The 22,974-nt window shown below is 32.5% G+C and overlaps 1 protein-coding gene across 7 annotated transcripts in view; it reads left to right on the top strand.

Moving 5' to 3' along the window:
- LOC100164788 (GATA zinc finger domain-containing protein 10) overlaps positions 1–22,974 on the top strand; it is a 106,643-nt gene that overhangs the window by 61,753 nt on the left and 21,916 nt on the right. For 4 of the 7 annotated variants that reach the window (XM_016805137.2, XM_029490444.1, XM_016805140.2 and 1 more), the window contains 3 exons: positions 13,605–13,703; positions 19,883–20,068; positions 21,957–22,096. In XM_016805137.2, the coding sequence (XP_016660626.1) occupies positions 13,605–13,703; positions 19,883–20,068; positions 21,957–22,096 (425 nt within the window). Of the gene's footprint in view, positions 1–13,604; positions 13,704–15,728; positions 16,022–17,009; positions 17,683–19,882; positions 20,069–21,956; positions 22,097–22,974 lie in introns of those variants that run through there. The other 3 variants (XM_016805138.2, XM_029490445.1, XM_001948257.5) reach the window with 3 other exon arrangements.

Genomic DNA, 22,974 nt, shown 5'->3' on the forward strand with positions numbered 1-22,974 from the left:
ATTACTGAGCACCAGATGTGTAATCTCGGGTCGACGGCGACGACCGTGTTCGGCAGTGTTATTATCATTACTATTATTATATATACCCCTCACCATTATGTCGGGTCTAAACCCCGATTATTATGTTATATATGTATGCGCAGGTCTGTGCTTAGGCTTGTAGTTTTTCGCCGATTGTCGTTTATCGAATGTGTCTATATATCATGTATAGTACACCAACGGTAGCTGGTGTATGATAAAGTATATTGATAAGTTATTTTATTATCCTTTCAAAAGGCTAATAATTTCTCCTGGGACCGATACGCGCGACACCCGGTGCACAGTTATAACTTATAGTGTTATAACTTATATCTCGAGAACTGCAAAATGTCAAGACATGACGTATAAACAAAGTAAAAAACGATAAAAATAAAACCGAAGATATCTTAGTACAAGATAATATTTTTCAAAAATCAACACGAGTATACCGCGTGTAAGCCACGGATTTCAAGACGGGGACCGAAGTATACATTGATAATGTTATGTAGTTGCACTTGACGCGGTCACAACGATATTATAACACCTGTTGGCGATAAAATACACTTCGAGCTCACGACCAACCTTGACCAGTAAAACCGACCGCATGGCAACACCGCGGTGTACCTATTATATTATGTCTGCACTGAGTGTCAGGTGATATTAATTCGTTTGCACTAATTTTGTACGCTCATTATCGATTTCCATTGTTTCAAAGTGTACCCAGTATAAAATATACCTTCTATAATATATTGTCACGGCCGACGGACTATTAGTGACGGTAAAAGCTTTTTTCGATTTTGATTTCAGTCCGTCTAGTTCGATTTATTCCTCTTCCCGCGTACAATTATTGCACGGACGAGCACGATTGCCAAACTACAAAGAAGACGGCCGTATTTTATTTTTTATATTTATACACAACATTTTACTATATGGTATTAATATTCCATTCGGAAAACGCATGTTTCGAAAATACAATATTAATACATATAGGCAATATGCTAATCGCTATAGACCGTCGTCGGATATCGAAGGAAACTGGACATTCGGCCGGCTCCGTAATAATTTTCACCATTAAAATAACGGTCGTTAATAACAATAATAATGATAATAAAACAACAGCCGCCGACAATGTGGGAAAATGCATTAGGTGAATTCGTACCGTTCCTGGCTGTGTTCATTTAAATGATATGACGCACCGGTCTAACTTTAGAACGCGAAACATTTCCAAATGATCAGTTATTTTATTATTTTTTTCATTTTGATTAATAATATTGTTCTCTGGCAATGTTTCAAAACTTGTATGAGAATAAAATACACACGCACGCGCACGCTCTCCCCACGTTTGTGTGAGTTATTTCGCTAATTATGATTTTGTTTTTTTTATACCTCCGCCACCGCCGTTATTCATTAATTACTATTTTCGGTAGAAATGGACGTTTATGTAGTAATTGTACATTGGAATATTTCGTTTCAAGCATTTTATTATAATATTACGACTGCTCAAATTTGAACGAGGCTATAGTCGGGGGCCACAAATCATAACCGATGATAATTAACGAATAACAATAATTTATTTGTATTCTGTGTACCTAATCACTATTTTAATTCCTAAAAAAATTGTCGATTTAAAATTTTCAGCTTTGTATTTATAAGCCCGGCGGCCATCACGAAAACCGTCTAAATTATTATTATACATAAATATATGTGAGCTCGTAGTCACGTCGCATCGCATTATCAGATCATTAGTTGAGTTTTAAATAATCCTAAGCTATAATTATTATACCTATCATTAAAAATACGAATCAGAAGACGGGTTGAATTACGACTCCTGATGCCGGTGGTCATTATTATCTACTGCAGTAAACTATAGTGTTTGATCACATTTTCTTTTTGTCCATTAACCTCGACCGTTTAAATTCGAAAAAAATATTAATTAGATTTTATTCGATGATAAACACGCAGTGGTGTGAGAGGGCGAGGGAGATAGTTAAGCGTGGGGGAGTGGGTGACAGAGGAACACTGAAACGTAGTGAAATTTAATAAATAACAGGGCACGAATCAAAATGTCAGCGTAAGCGAAAAGGTCATACAATGTAAAATCGAGTTTTTATTGCCGCTAAAGGTCAATTCGGTTTCTGGCAAAGCCTCTCGGTGCGTTATTAGCTTCGAAACACGATTGACTAGGATTACAATTCAACCGCGCGCCGACGACGGCGATGAACCGATCACACTTTTTGTTTGTACCTACCAGCATTATCTTACAGCTTACAATATTTAATGCATAATATATATTATTATAAATATTATTCGTACTGGCGTACAGGGAATAATGTTTGCAACGTCCGGTAATAGTGTACTTAGGACTTTTCGAGGGACCTGATCATTACATTGGCCGTAGTTATAACGATCCCTTTGGAGATTTCGTCAGTGTGTTTTCCGTCGTTTAACCACTGAGTACCGAGAAACGGCATACAAAGTTATAACAACAGTAATAATAAATAAATGCATTTGTATACATACGTAATAATATAAGTTATAACACACACACATACTAGACGATGTGGTACAAAGAAAAGAAGAAATATCCTTAGTCATTATACGTTTCTAAGCTTGGGACATGCCCACAAAACGAATACTCTAATGAACATGAAAATCTTTTATTATTAAACCGTAATAATATTATTATCGTCTCGTCGTCATAGACTAGTATTAATGATGTTTGCTAAGCCGAATGAAATTAATTATTGTTGCTTGTTATAAAATATGTATACGTGTATAGAAAATATTTTCGTCATTATGAAAGAAAAAAAATCATCACGAAGATATGTGGACTGCCATATTGAAATTACTCGGTCATTAATTATTATTGTTGTTGTAAGAATGAAATAGAATATTATGTTGTTTCCATTGTGTGTGTTTATATAGGTATATAACATACTGAATGGTGAAAATGTACCTATTGATTGCTTTTCGATACGATTTCTGAATAATAATAACAAACTAATTATTTATTCTAAAGAAAATCTGACAAACAATAGTGTACCTAATGATAGATGATTTAAAAAACGAATTTTAATAATATCTGCTCTGAATTTCTTGTACGGGTACAGTATTTATGTATAAAAAATAGATATATTGTATAATTATATGCTCGATTATATGTATATTGTATATTTATGTATCCAAAAGGAAACAAAAACGATTTATACGATTTACATATAATATTGTGATCTTGCGAACGATTTTTGCCATATTATATCCGATTATAGAGTGGTGCTAACCAGGTAACAGGTCACGACCGTACATAATTTCAAAGCAATGATAATTTTTATATCGGGTAATTCAATACGTTTACCGACGCTGCCGCACGCCGTTTACATATTATTGCTATGTACGAGAACGAAGTGGCTGTGTTATTATAAAGTGATTCGAATGGCAGCGCAACATAATATTTTATATAATATTATTACAGTTTATTATAATAATATGAATTATAATATTTATTATTATAAATCGCGACGTTTACGCACTTTTGTGCTCGTACTACAATGGAATATTCTCTCTCTCCCCACGACAGTCCACACATAATATTATATTAATGCGCATTGAAAACGTTATAGTTTCACGCGGTATAGTCGCAAATATTAACGGCTGCCTATCATTTTAAAGCGTCGTTAACTATTATTATAATACCGTCGGGCAGGTCAGACATACATATTAATATGGGTACAATATAATAGCTGATATGCATGGTATATATAGGTTCGTCGTACAATTATATAGACATTATTATTGTTTTTCCGTTTTTTGTAAACCTCATCTTCGGTTTAATAACATGTTTTATAATATGAACGAATAATAACAATTACAGTTTAATAATAATATTATCGTCGTCGTCTTCTTCACATATACATTATGTCGATACATTGCGTCTAGTAAGTATAACCATACAATATAAAATATAATGTATTATGCACGTATAAAATTGTGTTCTTTAGAATTATTAAAATTAGAAAAAAAAATTAATTATGGGGATCGAATTCACGAGCACCATTCAGCGGTTTAAATATGTAATTAGATAGATTAGATTTTTATTATTACTATTTTATGTACGAAACCGGTTTAAATTGTATTTGGTACGTCTATTTTATGAGTACGTGTGCAGTAATAGCCCCGCATTATGTAAAAGGAGGAAAAAAAATGAATTTTAAATCATCGTTATTGACGTTTTGTCGTACTATTTTATACTTAATTATGGGATATTTTTGAATGTGGTCCACGCGGGTCCGTAATAATAATGATAATAATATCCACTATATAAGAACGAAACACCGAAGGTCACGACTTCTTCTAAACAAACAACATGGATGGCGGATAAACTCCTCAGTCCTAAATGGTCCGTCCGTCATTGCGTCTATTTATTAATATAATATATTATAAATTATTATAATTATAATATTATCATAGTTTTTGAAAGTACACCAAGTCGATTCCAAAAATTTAATATGTGGCACCGGGGGCGTAATTTCAGTGGGAAAACTGGGGGCGTTGAAGCCCCTATTTTTTCAGTTAGTCTTGTGATTATGGATTGCACAATGAGCAGCTCACCCCCTCACTGAGCCATCACCACAACGCAAACTCCATATTTAATAATGGCATTGCACATAATATTAATATTATTATAGCTTATAAAATAAGAATTAATTAGAAGTAGATAAGTTAGAAGAGTGCTATTTTAAAACTGCTGGTGTTATAGGCACCCCTCCCCCCTCGCTACCAAATTGTGCCTTCATACTATATGTCAGGTAACTACATGTTAATATAAGGACTGACGTCGCACAAACGCTGCGCCGATCCGTTAGTTCAGTTAAAAAAATGAATAGGTAAACTAGCTTGTAGTGTATATGCGATAATAATAATTAATATTATGATATAGGTATTAGGTGTCTACACATATAATTGTGGTTCGCACGTGGGTGTGAGAAGGGGCCCCTCCGAGTCAACAACAATACAATTATGTGCACTTGTAACAAGTTTGTCCGAACGATGATCAATTTCGTTTCAAGCGCAATTTTGATTGATGGCTTCCCGTTCTCCGGTTAGACTTGAATTCAAATAATATTAAGAACTCAACGATGATGAGTGATATTGAGTACCTACGTTACTGCATGTCGCAGTGATGAGCCCGGTTCTCGTGACGCAAAGTCCTGTGGCTGCGAGTGCGTCGAAAATGGACGCGGTTCTCGATACATATAGCCGACGATGAGTTAATTTAAAAAATTAAAAACCACTATAATTGTACGACTGAGTGAATCTAACGTACTACATTTGCGGGGTGTCTCGACGTGTTTATCGTCAGCGCCGACGAATTTTTCATTGTGAAAATCTCAGACGAATGATTTACAGAGGCTCGCGTATTCGTGCAGTAAGCATTTCAATATAGTTGAGCAATTACTTATTATAGTGTATTTCTGTCTATCGGGTACCTATTGGAATAATGCAGATTGCAGATGTAAGCATAGTTTTGTCAATGCCAAAAATAAAAAAGATGTAAGCATATAGTATTTTAAATTATATACAGTTTAAGCCACAGCATCAGTCGCGGGGTATAATATTATAATATGTACGGTATAAACGACTAAACACGACCAGAGTGAAGACAGTGCACCCTGTACATGGTAATATAATATAGTAGACACAAATAACAATAATAATAATAAAATATACATTTGGAACGTGTTATTAGTGTTGTCATTTATTAAGACACGGAGTAGGGGTTGAGGTCAAACGCGTTGATAGACGAAACCAGTAAACGAAAGAATAATAATCCACGGTCTGTTATAAGGCCTAAACATAATTTCGTGAGATTTATACATTCATTAGTATATCGTCAGACTCGAGATGGGTTAATAAATTTTAAATAAAAAAAACCAACGACGCTTACGTAATTCATTTCTATAAACGATTCAGCGTTCTCAGTAGAGCCGCACAATATCTGAGTTATTATTCAACTTAGGAGTTTTGGCATTATAAGATTGCACGTTATAATGAATAATACTGTTGTCGAATCATAATTCCTTGGAAAATTCTATGAGAAGTTTCGAAGAGTCTCCAGATGGTGAGTGTGGGTGAGTTGCGTGTTGGTGGGGTGGGGGTAGTGAGACAGCCAGCCGTGACGACATGGGCCGTGATAAAGTTGTATTTTATTTTACAAAATAAACCACTGATTTGACCGTAAATATAAAATGTTTAACAACCGTACTTAATGCAATGTTTTGGAAACAATTCACGTAAACGTGGACAATGACGTACGGGTCAAAGTAAACAAAATTAAAACTCTAAGAAACAGTGGCGAAATGCTTTTTAAAAGTCCTTTGTTTCGTAACGTCGTTTGCTTAACCCCGCTGCAGCTTTGCCGTATTAATTTTAATTAATCGTCAATTGAACGAAAAAAGAAATAATAAATTGTATAATATATCACATATTATAATACAAAACTAACCATGAAAGATGCAACTTATACTTAAGGAATAAGGTGGAAAACCTACTGTCTAGTCATTCGATTTAAGTTCAACTAACATTTATAGGTGTGCAGCGTAATTAATGATTATTATTGATTTATTATTATAAAAATATAATCTCAACTGCTTCGCACAAGAACTTTACTTTGTTTTAAAAATATTAAAAATAATAAACACGTTTAGTCAGGGCACGTTAAACATTTTTATTTTATTCAAATGTATAAAAAAATAATGAGAAATGATAAATTAATTCCCTTTGGTAGAGTCGAACCCTAGTACGAATTAATATATAATGTGATTAGGTACATCAGATCACCGATTTGAATGCTCATTTTTCATTTTATAATATAAATTTCCTTTGAAAGCCAACCCATGCATTTTTTATTATCTAATTAATGATAAATTGCTTGGCTCCATTGAATCGCAGACTCTTGTTTTAACAATTGGCTTGTTCATTTCTTTTAACTTGTTTTCACTTCTAGCATTTTTGAGCTCATTAAGTACATCGAGGAGAAGTCCCCTTTTCAGTTTTTTTTTATTTTTATTATTAAATCCCTCTTAGGGATTCCACTTTGAATTTGAATGTCTTTGTTATCCTATCGTTTCAAAGAATATAGCTTAGTGAAATAATACAAGTAGTGAAAACCCATGGCAAGATTATTATTATATATACCCATTGCATATCGCGTGTCAACAATTTTTGATTGTCAATCGTTAGTTTTTTCGATAGCGAATTTGGCGCGCAGACTCGTAAGACATTATATTTTGAATTATCCATATATCAACCATAATATTCTGAGTTTAAAATTACAGTTCATTAATTTTAATATAACATCAACTTAAAAATGTATTCAGTGGGCTTAAAAAAATAATTAAACATTCCATTTTTAATGCGCGATTGTACACTTATATAAAATGCGCAAACAGTATTCTGATAACGAATAACGTAAAAGTCTATATTTAAGTGTAAAATGTAGGTACGCGAACTCCAAGGATATTGATTATATTATATGACCCTGATAAAAAAGTGACCTCGGATTCTATTTTTACAGTGCTCTAGACATTCACGAAGAATTAAAAACGTTGTATTAAGATAATCATCCGAAATGTGTTTGCGAAAATCATTCGCGTTGACATAACTCACAAGTTGCGACTAGTGAGATAAAAATTTGCCAAGTGTGTACCTATAACACTTATACATATTATTATACGGTCGTATACCATTAATATTGTTGAGTTCGGCATATATAAACCTAACCGTTAAGAAATAAAACCTTGAAGTATGCATTAGCACATTAGAAGTTATAATATGTTGAGCAAATAGTACAATAAACAATTTCAGGTATTTCAAATAAGTTTTAATGAACTCGAGTAGAGGATGTGACGTATTGTGACGTAAACTAATACATACATGTATGTTACATATATATTATAATACAATATTGTCAATTGTCATCGAAGATTTAGTTCGATGAATTTCTGTTGTCACGACGCGATTCGTTACTATAATATTCTCAAATCGGGCAAACCAACACACGTCATATTTTTATATGGTCGTACAACAATATCATCGCATATTTTTAGTAAACATTTCCATATTTTATAGGCAAACCTGTAACATAATATTCAAAGTATAGATTAAATAATAAAAAGAACACTCGTTCCTGCATTTCAATAATACGAGTATATTGATCGCGGGCATTGAACTCTTGTAGGTACCTGTTAATTTTCTTAGTGGGACCGAATAAATCACATTAGCGATAAAAAATTATAAATACATATGTTAATTGTTTATAAAAAAATTAAATATATACAATATCTGATTGGCACTTATTGTATAACATGCGCATAAACCACTGGTCGGCTGAGATGCATAACTTGGCATCGGGCAGTGATTTTGCGCAAATGTCTTTTTTGCGTCCGAGCCAAGGGCAATAAATCACGTGAGAACACAAACATTTAAAAACACGAGAAAACGACATATTAACCCATTTACTCGGTTATTTTTCATTAAACGGGGGCGGGAGGATAAGAAAATAAATAAAATAACCAACCATAATTATCGTCCAATTACTTACGAAAACGTGTAATAAATAATATTTCATTGTGCACGGGACAATAATAATAATATAATATATTATAGATATTTTTCAAATGACGCAATTGCCGAGAAAGTAACGCACATAATAATATTATACAATATAAATGAATAATAATACCATATTATCATATTGTGCTCATTGGACGGGTTTTTCATTTAGTATTGCAATAAATAGACTACACGGAGCTTGAATGAGAGCCAATCGATTTAATCGTGGTCATCTGCGGGAATGAGGGAATATATCGACTGTACAAATAAATAAAAAGACAGTATTATTATCACCCAGGCTCGGAACTTTATCCACAAAAAGAATAAATCATGTTCTATGTGCACTGAAAATCTTTGCTATGTAGTTTTTTTTACCGAAATATATGCATTGAGAAAAAAGTAAAAAACATAAAAAATTCATGTTAATTCTCAAAACTGTAATAATATGTAAAAAAATGAAGTGTGTTTTTTATATTATTAAATATTAAAAATATTAATATTAATAAACAGAATATTTTATTTTTAATTATCCTTAAAATATTTGCATACACCTATTACCTAAATATTATATAAATTATCCACGGTAAAAAATAATTATTAAATATGCGTATTCAAAATATATAAAGATGGTGGTGCGTGAAAGTTTTTTATTTTTAAATTAGATTTATTTTATATTGGAAATTTTTTTTTTGTTGATTTACTAATAAATTATGTGGAAGTATGTAGAATATTATTAAATATATGCAAAATTACTTAATTTTTGGTAAAATATGCAAAAATATGCAAAATACCAACATTTTTGAATTCGAGTTGTATGTATTTTTCAAATTAATTTGTGTCGAATCAGATTTTGAATATTATTATGTAGCATTTTTTAAAAATATTATGCAAATCCATTTAATTGCAAGTGCTGATTATAATATACGTAATATGCGTTTATAGTGTGCGTTGCGACTAATTTCGAGTCTGATGTAGTTAGGTACGTATAATGTATATAGAGTACATCATAATAAACGACAAACGAAAAACACAATCTCACCACCGACGATATCGTTCGTGTAAGAATCGTGGGAGTTGAACTCGTGTTATCATATTTTTATCATAATAACAATTGTATTGCACATTATTATTGTTATTATTATACCTGCTGAATATGGCGGAAAACAAAGCAAAACACACGACTTACATGAGCTATTTACAATATGCATAATATAAAATAATATAATATAATATAATATCATTACACTATATTGCTGTTGTGTGTGCCTACTGCATATTATATTATATCCACATCGGCGGGGACAATTTTAACTACCTACTATCGGTACCACGACGAAAAACACATTAAAATAATGCCAAGTAAATAATATAAACAAATATAAACACACACGCACACTTATATATACAGCATGAGTGTTTATATGCGCGTACGCAATTAAACGTGAATCGTTTAGTCCCCGACCAGTTTTCAATGTGAATCGTCTGTATATAATATAATATATGTTATGTATATGATGCGTAATATTATATTATTACATAGGTATAATATGCGAGTGCGTTTTTTAATAGTACCGAACAATAGGCTATACTCCTGGAAAACGCGCTACACTTTATTACCTAATAAAAATGTATATATATATTACATATAAAAAACATGTTTAGCATTTTTCATTAAAACTTTTTCCGTTTGAATTTACGTTCTAAGATTTTACGACTTTTAACCCGATATAATATTATAATACCTATGTTTTAGTAATAATTAGAGTGACGATTTTTTTCTTCCAATAATGGCCGTACTATAATATATATTATTATTAAAACGAACCGTGTCACGTGATGTGATTTTTCGTTTTCCCAACCGTCATTTTACTTATACCTACCAAGTTCATTTTGTATTTGTGAACCATCATCATAATGATACAAACACAGTACAATATTATGCTTAATTTCGCACTATAAAACCATTGAAATGAGGAAAAAAATAAAACAATATTGCAATGTAATACTGTGACACAATAGTTCGATTTACATGTGGATAAAAAACCATCAGTCTGTTCAGGTTCAAAAAATAAGAGGTTTATGAATACGTGCGTTAATCCGATTAATAGGTCTTTATATATTATATACAAACCTTTTCTTTTTCTTCAAAATAATCATTACTACGAATAATATGGGGAAAATTGTTTACCTACGCATCAGTACCTTTCAATCTTTCTTAGCTCTTGTACACAGCTGTATACTTTAAGCCGATTCGAATCTCTTTCTATATGCGCACTTTAATCAATACTGCTTGGGGAGCCGCGCTCCTCCTCGACTTCCCCCTCCCCATCGCCGCCGCCATCTTCGCCCATTAGAGCGATTTAATTGCCTCTGACGGTGGGTTATTTATTTATATAAAACATTCGGCAGAGGAGTTGAGTACAGCGCGGAGGAATATTTACATATATTTCCCGTGCATCACACGATATAAATATTATGCCGTAATAGTTTTAAAAAGTTAAATTAAACTGCTCGAGTGTTCCTTAAGTCGTTCGTTAGTTTCGCAGAAAGTTTACAATAATCCTTTTATATAAATTGAAAGAATAAAAAGCTTATGTCGTATACCGAGTTAAATTAAAACTAGGTGAGTTTGTAAAATTACATATTGCATTATTTTTATGGAGAAAGCATTTGTTTAAGATTTATGGTCGAGGTAAAAAAAAAACAGAAAATAATAATAATAAATAGGTACCTAACAAAAAAAAAAAAAAAAATTGCAATATTCTGTCCGGTCACATTCGATTGATATTTTATAGGTGCAATTTACATCGTCGTGTCACATCGTCCGTCCGGGGAGGATAAACTATATTATATATATATAGATACGACATTGCCGTTTCAGTGGGTATAATAAACGGTCGACCGGTACGTCATCAATTACGAGCGGTCTGATATCAATTCTTAACCTTGTGTTTTCCAAATAAGAATAATGTACGTCTGGGGTGAAGTATTTTTTATTTTTTTTTTTAAGGGTGACGGCTATGTGCGAAGGATGAAGAGGACGAAGTGTATGAGAGATATAGACAGGTACAGTGTGCGAGGGAGAGTGGAAGGGAGAGTGAGTGAAGGAGAGAGAGAGAGAGAGAGAGAGGAAGACAGAGACAGAAAGACAGAGTGAGTGAGAGAAAGAAAGAGATATGGATAGATCGAGAGAGATAGATGAGTAGTCGGTTCTTTATTGTTCGGTATAAAATAAATAAATTGAAAGCGGCGGCGGCAGATCGCAGACAATGAGGTCGGGTAATAAACGAGACAATTGTAAATAAAAGAAAAATAATATAATATATAAATGGTGGTATTTACAACGGCAGAGCTTATTTGACATTTACTTGACGTGGAAAACTAGTTTTCGTGTTTGCTTTTGTCCGGGGCGCGTGTTTGCGCTGTTTACCCCGTCCGTGGGCTGCGTTCCGTTTACAGGGGACGTTGCGGGGTGGACGTTGTGGTGTAGTTGTTTGGGTGGTCCTCCACCGCAGTGACCGAAGGACGGACGTCACGGATAATTACTATCATTTTTATCAACCGAAATTTAATAACAGATTTACTCTTTTCGGCCAAGTATCTCCATTCTCCATAACACGATTGTTGAATTACCTATAAATAATATTAACATAACATTTTTGATTGGATCGGGAACCATATTCCGAATTTTCTAACTACACTCCGCCCACCAATCCATAAGGCATTTAAACGATAGGTACACTAATTTGTATATATATGGGTAGACATACAATAATATGTATAATATAAAATATTATATAATATAGTTGCTGTCGGGGTCACCAAAAAAAAAAAAAAAAAATCGATTTTTATACAAGCTTAACTTATACTAAAATTGAATTATGTGTGACACTGTCACGGTTTCAGAAGTAACGTAACACGTAAAATTAATGAATAATAAAATAATTACTTTACCTACAAACGTATTCCTTTGTTCCGAACGTAAAAAAGTTTTTTTTTTTTAAAACAATATTGAAGTTGGTACCTACCACGGACAATAATGTAATCAATAACACAACCCTAAATTAATGTTTTTTTTTGTCTTCGTATATACGATTCATTGGGTCGTATACACCTAGTTCTACCCTTTACGCGCGAAGGCGTAACGTCCCGCAGTGGTTATATATATGTTCGTACTTACATTTCAATATCACAATAATTATTTATCGGCTTCACATTAATTAGATGTACATTGTTCGATGTGCCTCTAATTTTAATAGTTTAATATATTATTAAATAGTAATTTTCTTCTGCATGGGTTTTGATTTATTATCGGTATAAATCATTAAACCGTATGGGATGGTACCGGCATTCGTATTTCGACAGTGATTCCCAATATTATAATAATATAATGTAACGTCGAACGACAATCGTGGCAGCCGGTAATACTGTATTATACGGTATAATATTCACTTGTTATAATGTAAGCTCGGACTGGTATAATCGTTACCGGTGATGGGTTTCGAAAAGTATTATCATTACCATAATTGTGTACTAATTGATATTTAATATTCAATTACATTGTACTTATCGTATTCGTGTGTAAGACTCGGATACTTGGCCGCGTACGGGATGACATTTCCGGGGAAGGAGCTGCGGTGTCAGTGAGGGGTGGGGGAGCTGCTGTGCGATAATAACAGTAAGAGGAAAAAATCCGATAGGTTTGTAAAATACGCGTTTTCTGGCGAGCAACGTCACACACGATGAGAACCACTGCTCAGACACGTTGTCGACTGCCGCTGCAGCAGTTGCCCTCCGAGTAATTATTATTATAACGTTCCGTTATTCCGCGCTCCCTTCGGTAAAAATCGTGTGTTCGTCTACGGTTTTCGGCCGTGTGTACAACACTGAAACGATATAATATAATAATATATTACATTAGTGTTGGAATACGACAATGGTGTTCTAAACGTTTTTCGTTTTGTTTTTGTTTCCAGAGGACCGACAACCTGGACTTGTCTCTATCGGTGGCCCACAACATGCACAACAACAACAACAATAACAACAACAACCACTACACAAGCATGGCGGAACACGTGAGTCTCCTTTTGATTGCAATATCAATTATTATGTATATAAATATTATTTTACATTCGTGGCTCGGGTAGTGATTTGAAACGGGATCGTATAATAATAATAATTGTTATCACTATATTATAACATGATACTCGATATTTTATCGTAGTTGGCATTATTTTATTTTACAATACCTAAGTGTTTCGTAATATATTAATTTCGGAGTGTATAAAACCATAGCAAAGCCATATTTTGTGTCGAACAAACAATAATATTACGTTAAAATTCTCACGGAAATAATGTCACATTGTTGAAGCGATTTGTCATTCGAGTATATTATTTTTAACGATAAAATCGGACCATCTATTCGACGGCGATATTTTGTTGATATAACCGTACACTGTTGCGTGACGTGTTCACTCGAATCTATATTGTCGCCTAAAATATATTGTGCAGCTGCTGTACCGCCTGTACACAGCAGCGGAGACTTGTTGATGTTTTTGGCGTACGAAGAATGAAGATGAAGGAGAAGAAGAATATTATGACGATGCAGTCTGTTTTTGGGGGAAGAACGGATGGCAGCAGGACGGAGCGCGTTGTATTCTTACCTGGTGTGTTGTAGTTGTATTTGAGTATTCGAGATTGTATGTGTGTGTGTAGACTGGACTACAAAGAAAAGTCATAAATTTTAATGGAATGCTTAATAAAATGGCCGAAGAAGGAGGGAAAATAGTGTTACCACGGTGCCCGGAGAATGTAGATCAGGGTGAGGGGTGGGCAGAGTAGAGAGATAGAGAGAGAGATATTTGTTGAATTATTCAACAAATATGAGGCCATTGTATGCTGATTTTTCTGTCTTCTCATAAATTTATCAACGCATCTTTCGCGATTTGTATCGTTTTATGAAAAAAAAAATGTATAATAAATTGGCGAACCAGTTTCTTGTAAACAATATTTGAAAAGAAATGAAAACAAATGAATAAGTATTATACATAATAATTTATAATAATATAGTAACTGAAATTAGCCATTATTATTATTATTATTATTATTATTGGTTCATTCCCCCTTCGACGTGACGCATATAATCGTGTTTTTGAAACGCCCTTCTGATATACGGTCGGGACAGAGTGATTAATCGTTTTGCTTTTTGGAACATTACTGCCGAACGAATATGTCTTACAGGTTAAGTAATAATATTTCGAATATTGTTAGGTTTTTACGAAATCCTTATCCGTAGTTTTTTGAATACCTCTCTTGCACTACACACACCATGATAATTAGGATACAAAGAGGCCAGACGGACCGACGTATAACAGCTGGCCATGGAATGTAATTCATTACACACATAGAATATCTATATATATAAAATATATCTTTACACCCCCCCCCCTCACCCCCCCATGTCATCCACCCACCGTTCCCAGCACTTATAGTTTTTTTCTTCTCTACTACACGTTTCTTCTTTATTTAAATAAATGCACTTGTACCTAATATTCCGAGAAAACACTTTAAACCAGCCCACTAAGATAATAAAATGTGTAACAATATTCTATCGTTCGTTCACCGCTGCACAGTTCAAGATAAATATGATTTTTATTTATTCAACAATTGCGCGAAGAATAAACAACTCGTTTATCTCTTTAGAACCATTAATCCTGCTGAACGTTATCGGTACGTGAACGCTAGAGAGTCAAGACACAAAGTAAATTGAAAAAAAAAAATGGAAACAAATTCAACACGGTACTATTGGTCCGATAATTAGTATTCTTGACATTAATTATGAGTTATGACAATAATGATGACTATGGTATAATAGGTAGTTGTTTCACCGGTTTATTTCATTTTTACGTTTATTATAAATTATTGTATTATTCGAAAGCGACCGTCTATTGAACTTTTATTTTTTCATTTTTTTAAAAAAATATTTTTGATGCATTGCAATTATTATTGTCGATGTTTAATATTCATGTTAAATGCATTTTCATTAAATGTACCTACTGCAGTTTATAGGATATTGTCACGAATTATACTATATCTGCATTCAATTCACATATTATTATCCTTAATAATTATTTTACTATTATTAAAATATAATATAGTCGATAACCTTTATTCAATAGTCGACACGCATACGTATATAAAATCGATGAACTGACGGAAATACAATGATTTTTGATGGCCTGGGAAGACCTGTAAGTATAACCTTTCCGCCTGCAGTGTGCCGCGGACGTCGAAGCAAAGAAATGTGACAATGGATATCCGTAATACCGGAAGGAGATGCGTCAGTGCGCCAATAGGATTTGGTTAAGTCTACCGTACAGGTTACGATTTATAGGTAGATAATTTGGTGGCGATAAAACCAAAAAAATATATTGTGCATATAAATAAAGTGACTGTCAAGATTTGTATCGAGCAAACCCTTCTTAGTTCTTAAATAGATTGTTAAACAAGATTTTTTTTCTCTTTTAAGTAGTTTATGAGTTGTAAATATACAGTGAACCAACACAAAAGTATTCTCAATAGATATTATATCTCTAATATTTCAATATTGAAAATGAAAACCAGTTTTTTCATTTTGTTCGCCGACATTTGACGCTCCGAGTAGTTTTTTCTTATTTTTACGAGCCTTGAGAGCAATAAAATACTCTATAGTTAATTCCACGTGTTATCACTGAACGCAGCTGTAAAACCAAAGTTAAAAGCAAAGCTACATATTACCTATTCAAAAACACACATTTTTATCTAAGCTGATGCAATCCTACTGTGAATGCAATGAATGAAGTCACCTAAATAAACACAATTATTATGTTCATTAAATTACTCGATAGAAATAACCAACCAATGAGTATTGAGTATCTACGTATAGATTTGTTTTATACTTAATCAACATAATATTATATTGAACAATAGTCAGGACAAACAATTACTCCCTTTTAAATAATCACGACGTTTGTGTTTAATATTCGTATTCGTATAAATGGTTAAGGTAATAAAATATTTATTATTTTATTTATCGTCGACAGGACGGATTGTTGATTTTACTTAACAAAACTTTTGACCTTGATTCATGGAAATAAAATTGCATTTTAAGCTGTTGAAATATTAGAATATTTTGCTTACCAACAGTGTTCATCAAAAAGGTTATCAAGTATCATATTATTTCCATGGAATTTTTTTAAAAAAATTTTTTTTTATTTCAAGCGTTTACTTAATGTCTTTAATTTGAAAAAAAAACTATTATATATTCTTATAAATTATTCACGAATTCGTATTAACGTAATTTATTGTTAAATAAATCGCCTGGTAATTAATTAGAAGTTGTGAGTGGTGAAGGTTTTTTCTAATCTTTGTTTGTTGAAATATAATAGGTAATAATTGTTTTTCCGTATAATAATTTTATTATTATTTTAATCAGTTTATTATTATATGCACTCGTGTGCAGTGGAGCTGTGGAGCGCAAAGGACGTGATCGTCACTGAAAATATGACTTGACTAATATCGGCTCACACATTTTTCGATCTCGATTTTGTACTTCACTGCACAATACACACCACTCTTCAAAGTCGTCTCGTCTTGTATATTTGCGGTCATTACCGTAATGTCAAACGTTTGGAGATAATAATATTATTATGTACATTTATTGTTAATTATGAAAATTAACGAAAAATAAAATATATAAATCAACGACGACGCGCGCCCATGATTCGTTCCAACGAAACACGTATAGGTCCTTATATAATAATAATAATAATAATAATATGGACAATTTACAAACGTGTGCGGTGACGATGAACAACACACGTGAACAGTAGGAGAAACGTCGGCGGCCATGTGGGCACGCGATCTTGTGGCTTCTCGGCCATGTGGAAGATTTATTAAAAATAAAATACTGTAATAATAGTGTGTGGTTAATGAATGCGTTTCGTGGCCAACGACCTATACAAGTCTCCGCCAATCAAGGCTGAGATCGGTTTGATCGTCTCCACATTCGTATAGGTATAATAATATAATATAATATAGACATAATATATTATATACCATTATCACGACGCAACAATATCAATAAGCCTAATATATTATTATTATATTATCTATGTTAAAGACCTCATCCACGTTACCTATGGATTTTCTATTTATTTTTATTTTTATTCTTTTTGGTGGGAGTCCTTTGCTGAATTTCTAAACTCGAAGCAGCCCTTCGCGTTAACAGTACACATTATAATATACGTAATATGTCGTACCCACAGTAAGTACCTCTGCTGCAGCCCTATACCTAAAGCAAGTTACCGTGTCGCCAAATAGTATTAATAATTGATATCGACAGTGTTCGAAATCAGATCTTCTACGACATTTACTACGGCGGTACAATCGACTGTCTGTAAAAAAGAAAATAGAATCACATATTATTATCTCACGAAGCATTAATACTTCAGTCGCGTTCGACCTTGATACTTCATTAACAGCTCTGTCCGGCCAACTGGTCGGTACAACGCGGTGTTTCGTTTAACGTTCTATATGCGACAAACGACGATCGTTTGTTGAAAACAGTCATATACTTTTTTATGTCGCAGTGTTAATTGACAGTGTTTTTTTTCTTCCGAAAAGAGTTTTTTTCTTTCGTTATTTAATTAAAAATATGTTTTGAGACGTATGGAAAAAATGGTTTGATTATTCTGTTATGTATGTCAAAATGTTATTTGTTTACTAAAACTACACAAAAAAACCTGTAACCGTGAAATTCTAAGTACAAAAATGTTTGTACTTTGTTTAAATAATATTACACACTCGTTTGTAATGATACGCGAATACAATTTAAAAGAAACATGAATAGATATGGTTGAGATATTCAAGGAGATCATATTTAGTATTTCTTTTATGTTCCAAGTTCAAACATAATTGCGTGTTTATTATTTATGTACTTTTCTTGCAAAAACAACATTAAATTTTCGTCTTGCGGGAATACAATTTCTCGAGAAAATGTTAGAAGTTTTGTTAAAAAAGTTTTATAAAGTTACAAATGAAAACGGTGTCCTTTCATGGATAGCAACTTTTCTTTTACAAGCATTTTCTTTGCAGATAAAATATAGAAGCCTAACACCTAATGATCACGTTTATCGATTTTGATTTGAAATAAAGAATGCTTTCTATTTCATTGGCCTTATTTAATTTATGAAACTTTTATATGGTCTACAAAATGTTAACATTTTAAAGACTAAACAATTTACGGTCTTGTCAGGTTCATTTTAGTTAGCTAAAGTGCTTTTGAAGAATTTAATTGGTCATTAAAAATTTAGCTGTACCTACGTCATTGACAGAACAAGATGGCCATGTAAAAATAATTTAAGTTTATTTGAATAATATTGAATTCACAAATAATAATTCCCATTATGTTTAGTGTATTTTTACTAAAATTAATGAAGTACCTATACATACTTTTTATTGTTACGTTTCGAATCCTAATAAATAACAAGCCTTGTGGAGTATTATGAAATATGATTTTAAATTAAATATCAAAAAATCAATGAAACATGATGGCCCGTTGGCTGAGAGGAAAACGAATTATGGGAGTCACTTTAAAAATAAACGAATTCAGGATAGGCATAGCAGGGGGGAAGGGCAGATAATTTAAAACAAATACAGAAATGAGAAAAAGCAAATAGCAATTTAAAACAAAAGGCCATCATATATAGAATTTATATTGCCCCGGAGCGCTAATTACAAGTAGAAGGTTGAAATAAATTGTTATTGGCTCTGTGGTTACGTTTTTAATTAAGAAAATGTTTCTGAGCACTCATAAAACGTTTAATAAACATATGGTTCGTTACCAAATGAATCAGCGTATAAGTTTTTTTGAACCACTTGTGTCGTCTGGAGCCATATAATTCAACGCCAGTACGAAAAGTTCAAATTTAATTAGACATGATTTCCATTAATATTTATTTATTAAATTTGTTTTTTTGAAGACGATAATTTTTTCTTTCCCGACAGGCTCCATCAGCTATATAATATAATGTCGTCCACCCGAAAATGCGATGACACGGGGCGGGATCTGATTGATTTCGGCACTCGAAATTTGGACGGCCCCCGGGGTTCATTAATATTATTCATTGCACGAAACTCAAAAATCCCCCATTGTTAACATAACATTATATTATTATGACATAGTTTTTAACGTGTTTAATCTTTTAACTTTCAGACATTTCACACGCCGAGTTTCGGGGACGAGGGTTTCGATATCCCGTCGATGGGCAATCAAGGAAACAACTCGACCACCTCGCCGAGTTGTAACAACGTGTCCACTCCGTCTAACGGTTCGGCCGATTCCATAATCACTTCGCACACGCAACCGCAGCCGCCGTCTTTGGCATATCAACACAGCCAAGTGAGTAGAGTTTTTAAAAAACGCATTGGTTACTATAATATATTAAAGAATATGAAAACCTAGGCTCGGAATTATTGAATTTGAATATTTTTGTTTAATAATCCGAAACATTGCCTAGTAGGGAAATGTATAAGCAAAATCTAATTGCATAATATTTCTATATTGTTTTAATACTTTCGTTTTTTCACGTGGGCCAACTTCACGAACGTCGTTTTTTCAAAGTATAATACATAATATATAAATATTACTATTCGCGACTAAACAATTGATTGGCTTATTATTATTGGCGCATTATCTTAAGTAATGATTTTTTCGGAAGAACATTATGCTATTTCAAACAAAAATAACTCAAACTATGATATCAAATTGCCAGCACACATACAAAAGTTAGATATTTACTATAATGTATCAGTAGTCTTTGTATACCCGCCTATTGTGATTTATTTATTTTCTGGTAATTTTATTTTGTTCGATTTCAATAATAACAACCGTGTTCACAGTTTTTAGTTTTTTACATAATATTTTAAGAATTTGTATTGTTTAAAAAGTTCTAATCAAATATAATATACCTACTATTTTATTATTGTTCCTGTAATAAATTTCCGTCGTAGATTGACTACTACATACACTGATTATATTGTATTACACAGTTTCTTGTGATAATAGGTACTTATATGATAAAATATGTGTGTACGTTTAATATAGATCAGAATATTATTATCAATTTGTTGGTTCGGATTTCGAAAGATGTGTGCTAAATGTCGGTGCCGATCCCAACGATCGGACTCTAAAAATATAAATATTTAATCATTTCCATCAGTATGATAGGTACACGGATCGTTTATTATTATTCGATCGTGATTTATGAGTACTGGTTTTGTGTTTTTATTAAATTTCGTCATTCGGTGGAAATTTCCCTTTGATAAATGCGCGTATTTATTATCTTTGGTTTTCTTTTTAACGGACGGTCCGCCATGATGTATGTTAACACATTAATACTACGATTTTTTCTCTTTATGTCATTCCCAATATTTATGAGGCAAATCGTTTTATTTTTTTTTAAACTTTGTTTCTTTATTTATAGTGTTATACGACCGAAGGCTAATGTTTTGACACTAGATCCATAATTTCCTATGAAAAAAATTTAAAATAACAATAACGATAAATCATTTGAATATTACTACCATGATGGGGTAATATTGTAAAATGTCTTTTTTATGTACCGATAATAATTATCAGACGAATACAATTGATTTGAAAAATTAATGTTCGTTATAAAATTGTTAATATAATCAATTAAAGTTTACGTTTTTAAAATTATTATTTAAGTATTTTGAACATCTCAGAATTTAGTTTAAAAAAAAACATTTATACAATATATACAATATGTTGTTTAGTTTTCTACTGCATTTTACTAAAAACAATTTCAACTTTATATATGCTACAAAGACATTGATGTTGGCATAGCACTTAATAATCATAAGTTGTTTTATTATTAATATTTCAAAGAAATTGGTTTTCATTTTATTGTTTGCTTATTATTTATTTATTTTAATTTAATTTTAGCTACTTCTGAGACCTCTCGAGGCGTTATGTCTATATCTTGCAAACAAAAATAATATATAATCATATTAACAATAATATAATATGATGTGATTGTTTTAAATACATGAAAAAAGAAAAACAAATAATCATAATGGTGAAAACAATGATAAATAATTTTACAATTAGTTATAGTAGTAAAACTATAATACAAAAACGAACCAATTTAACAAAATATAATATGAATTTAAAATCGTCGTCATTGTCGTGTCACGTACATCGTACGTAATACTGTAGATTGAATATAATGGAATTAATAATACAATATCGTATTTTTTTGTTTTAGCAGATGATGAATCACCATCATCCACAGGACACTGGCATGCAGGGAATGAACTCGCACAACTCACACCATTCGCATCAATCGGCTTACCAACAGCCACTCTACTTGACCGGCCACGAACACGGCCTGGGCCTGAACGTTAGGTATGTGGTTCTAAGCCGATTACACATCGGGCTTGATAGTTTTTTTTTTTTTTAAATACACTTTAACCGACGTAAAAGTGGGTAATTGTTCTAGTATACTCTTAGGTACCTATATAGTTTTATACCATACCTGTTGGTTATATTATATCATACAATTAACGTCATCATCCATGGCTTAATGACAATATATGCAATATGCATAATGGCAATCGAAGTCTCCAAAATATATAACTTACTGTTTTGACTTTTTTACTTTGATCCGGACTTACCACCGGCTGCGACATAGACAGTCTTAACGTTCGTCTTATAAATAATATAAATCAACACGTTTTAAATGTCTTACGATACAATATTAATATTCTTCATTGATTTTCATCCTACATTTCTTCGGGTTATTATACTGCACAGTTACACTGCACTCGACCAAAGGCGTTGTGTGACCGACCTTTATCGGAAACGGAACACTACGCTAATCTCCGATAACGCATTTCGAGTGCGAATTATTTCACTCGGTGTTCGTTACAGGGACGGTATATAACGGGTGTACGGAAATATTATGCTTGCAATTTAATTGTCGTCTTCGTCGCAAACGATTCGGCACGAGGACGGAACGGTTCGGTTGAACGCCGGCGGAATAACTTTTGTTGCCTTTACTAGTTTACAGATACATACATTAAACAAGAACACCGTTCGGTTAAACTGTTACGCAAGTTTCTATCTACTTTTATTTAATTTGGTTAAAATTTATTACGTCGACAGTTAATATTTAGTCATTATTTTTAACTCGTATTCAAACAAGAGTTACGCGATGAATATAGTACAAACAAATTACGTAACTCTGCAGTGCCCGAGTTCAAGAAACATTATTAATTCAAAAC

Source organism: Acyrthosiphon pisum, chromosome A2, assembly GCF_005508785.2.
Source record: "Acyrthosiphon pisum isolate AL4f chromosome A2, pea_aphid_22Mar2018_4r6ur, whole genome shotgun sequence".
NCBI lineage: Eukaryota > Metazoa > Arthropoda > Insecta > Hemiptera > Aphididae > Acyrthosiphon > Acyrthosiphon pisum.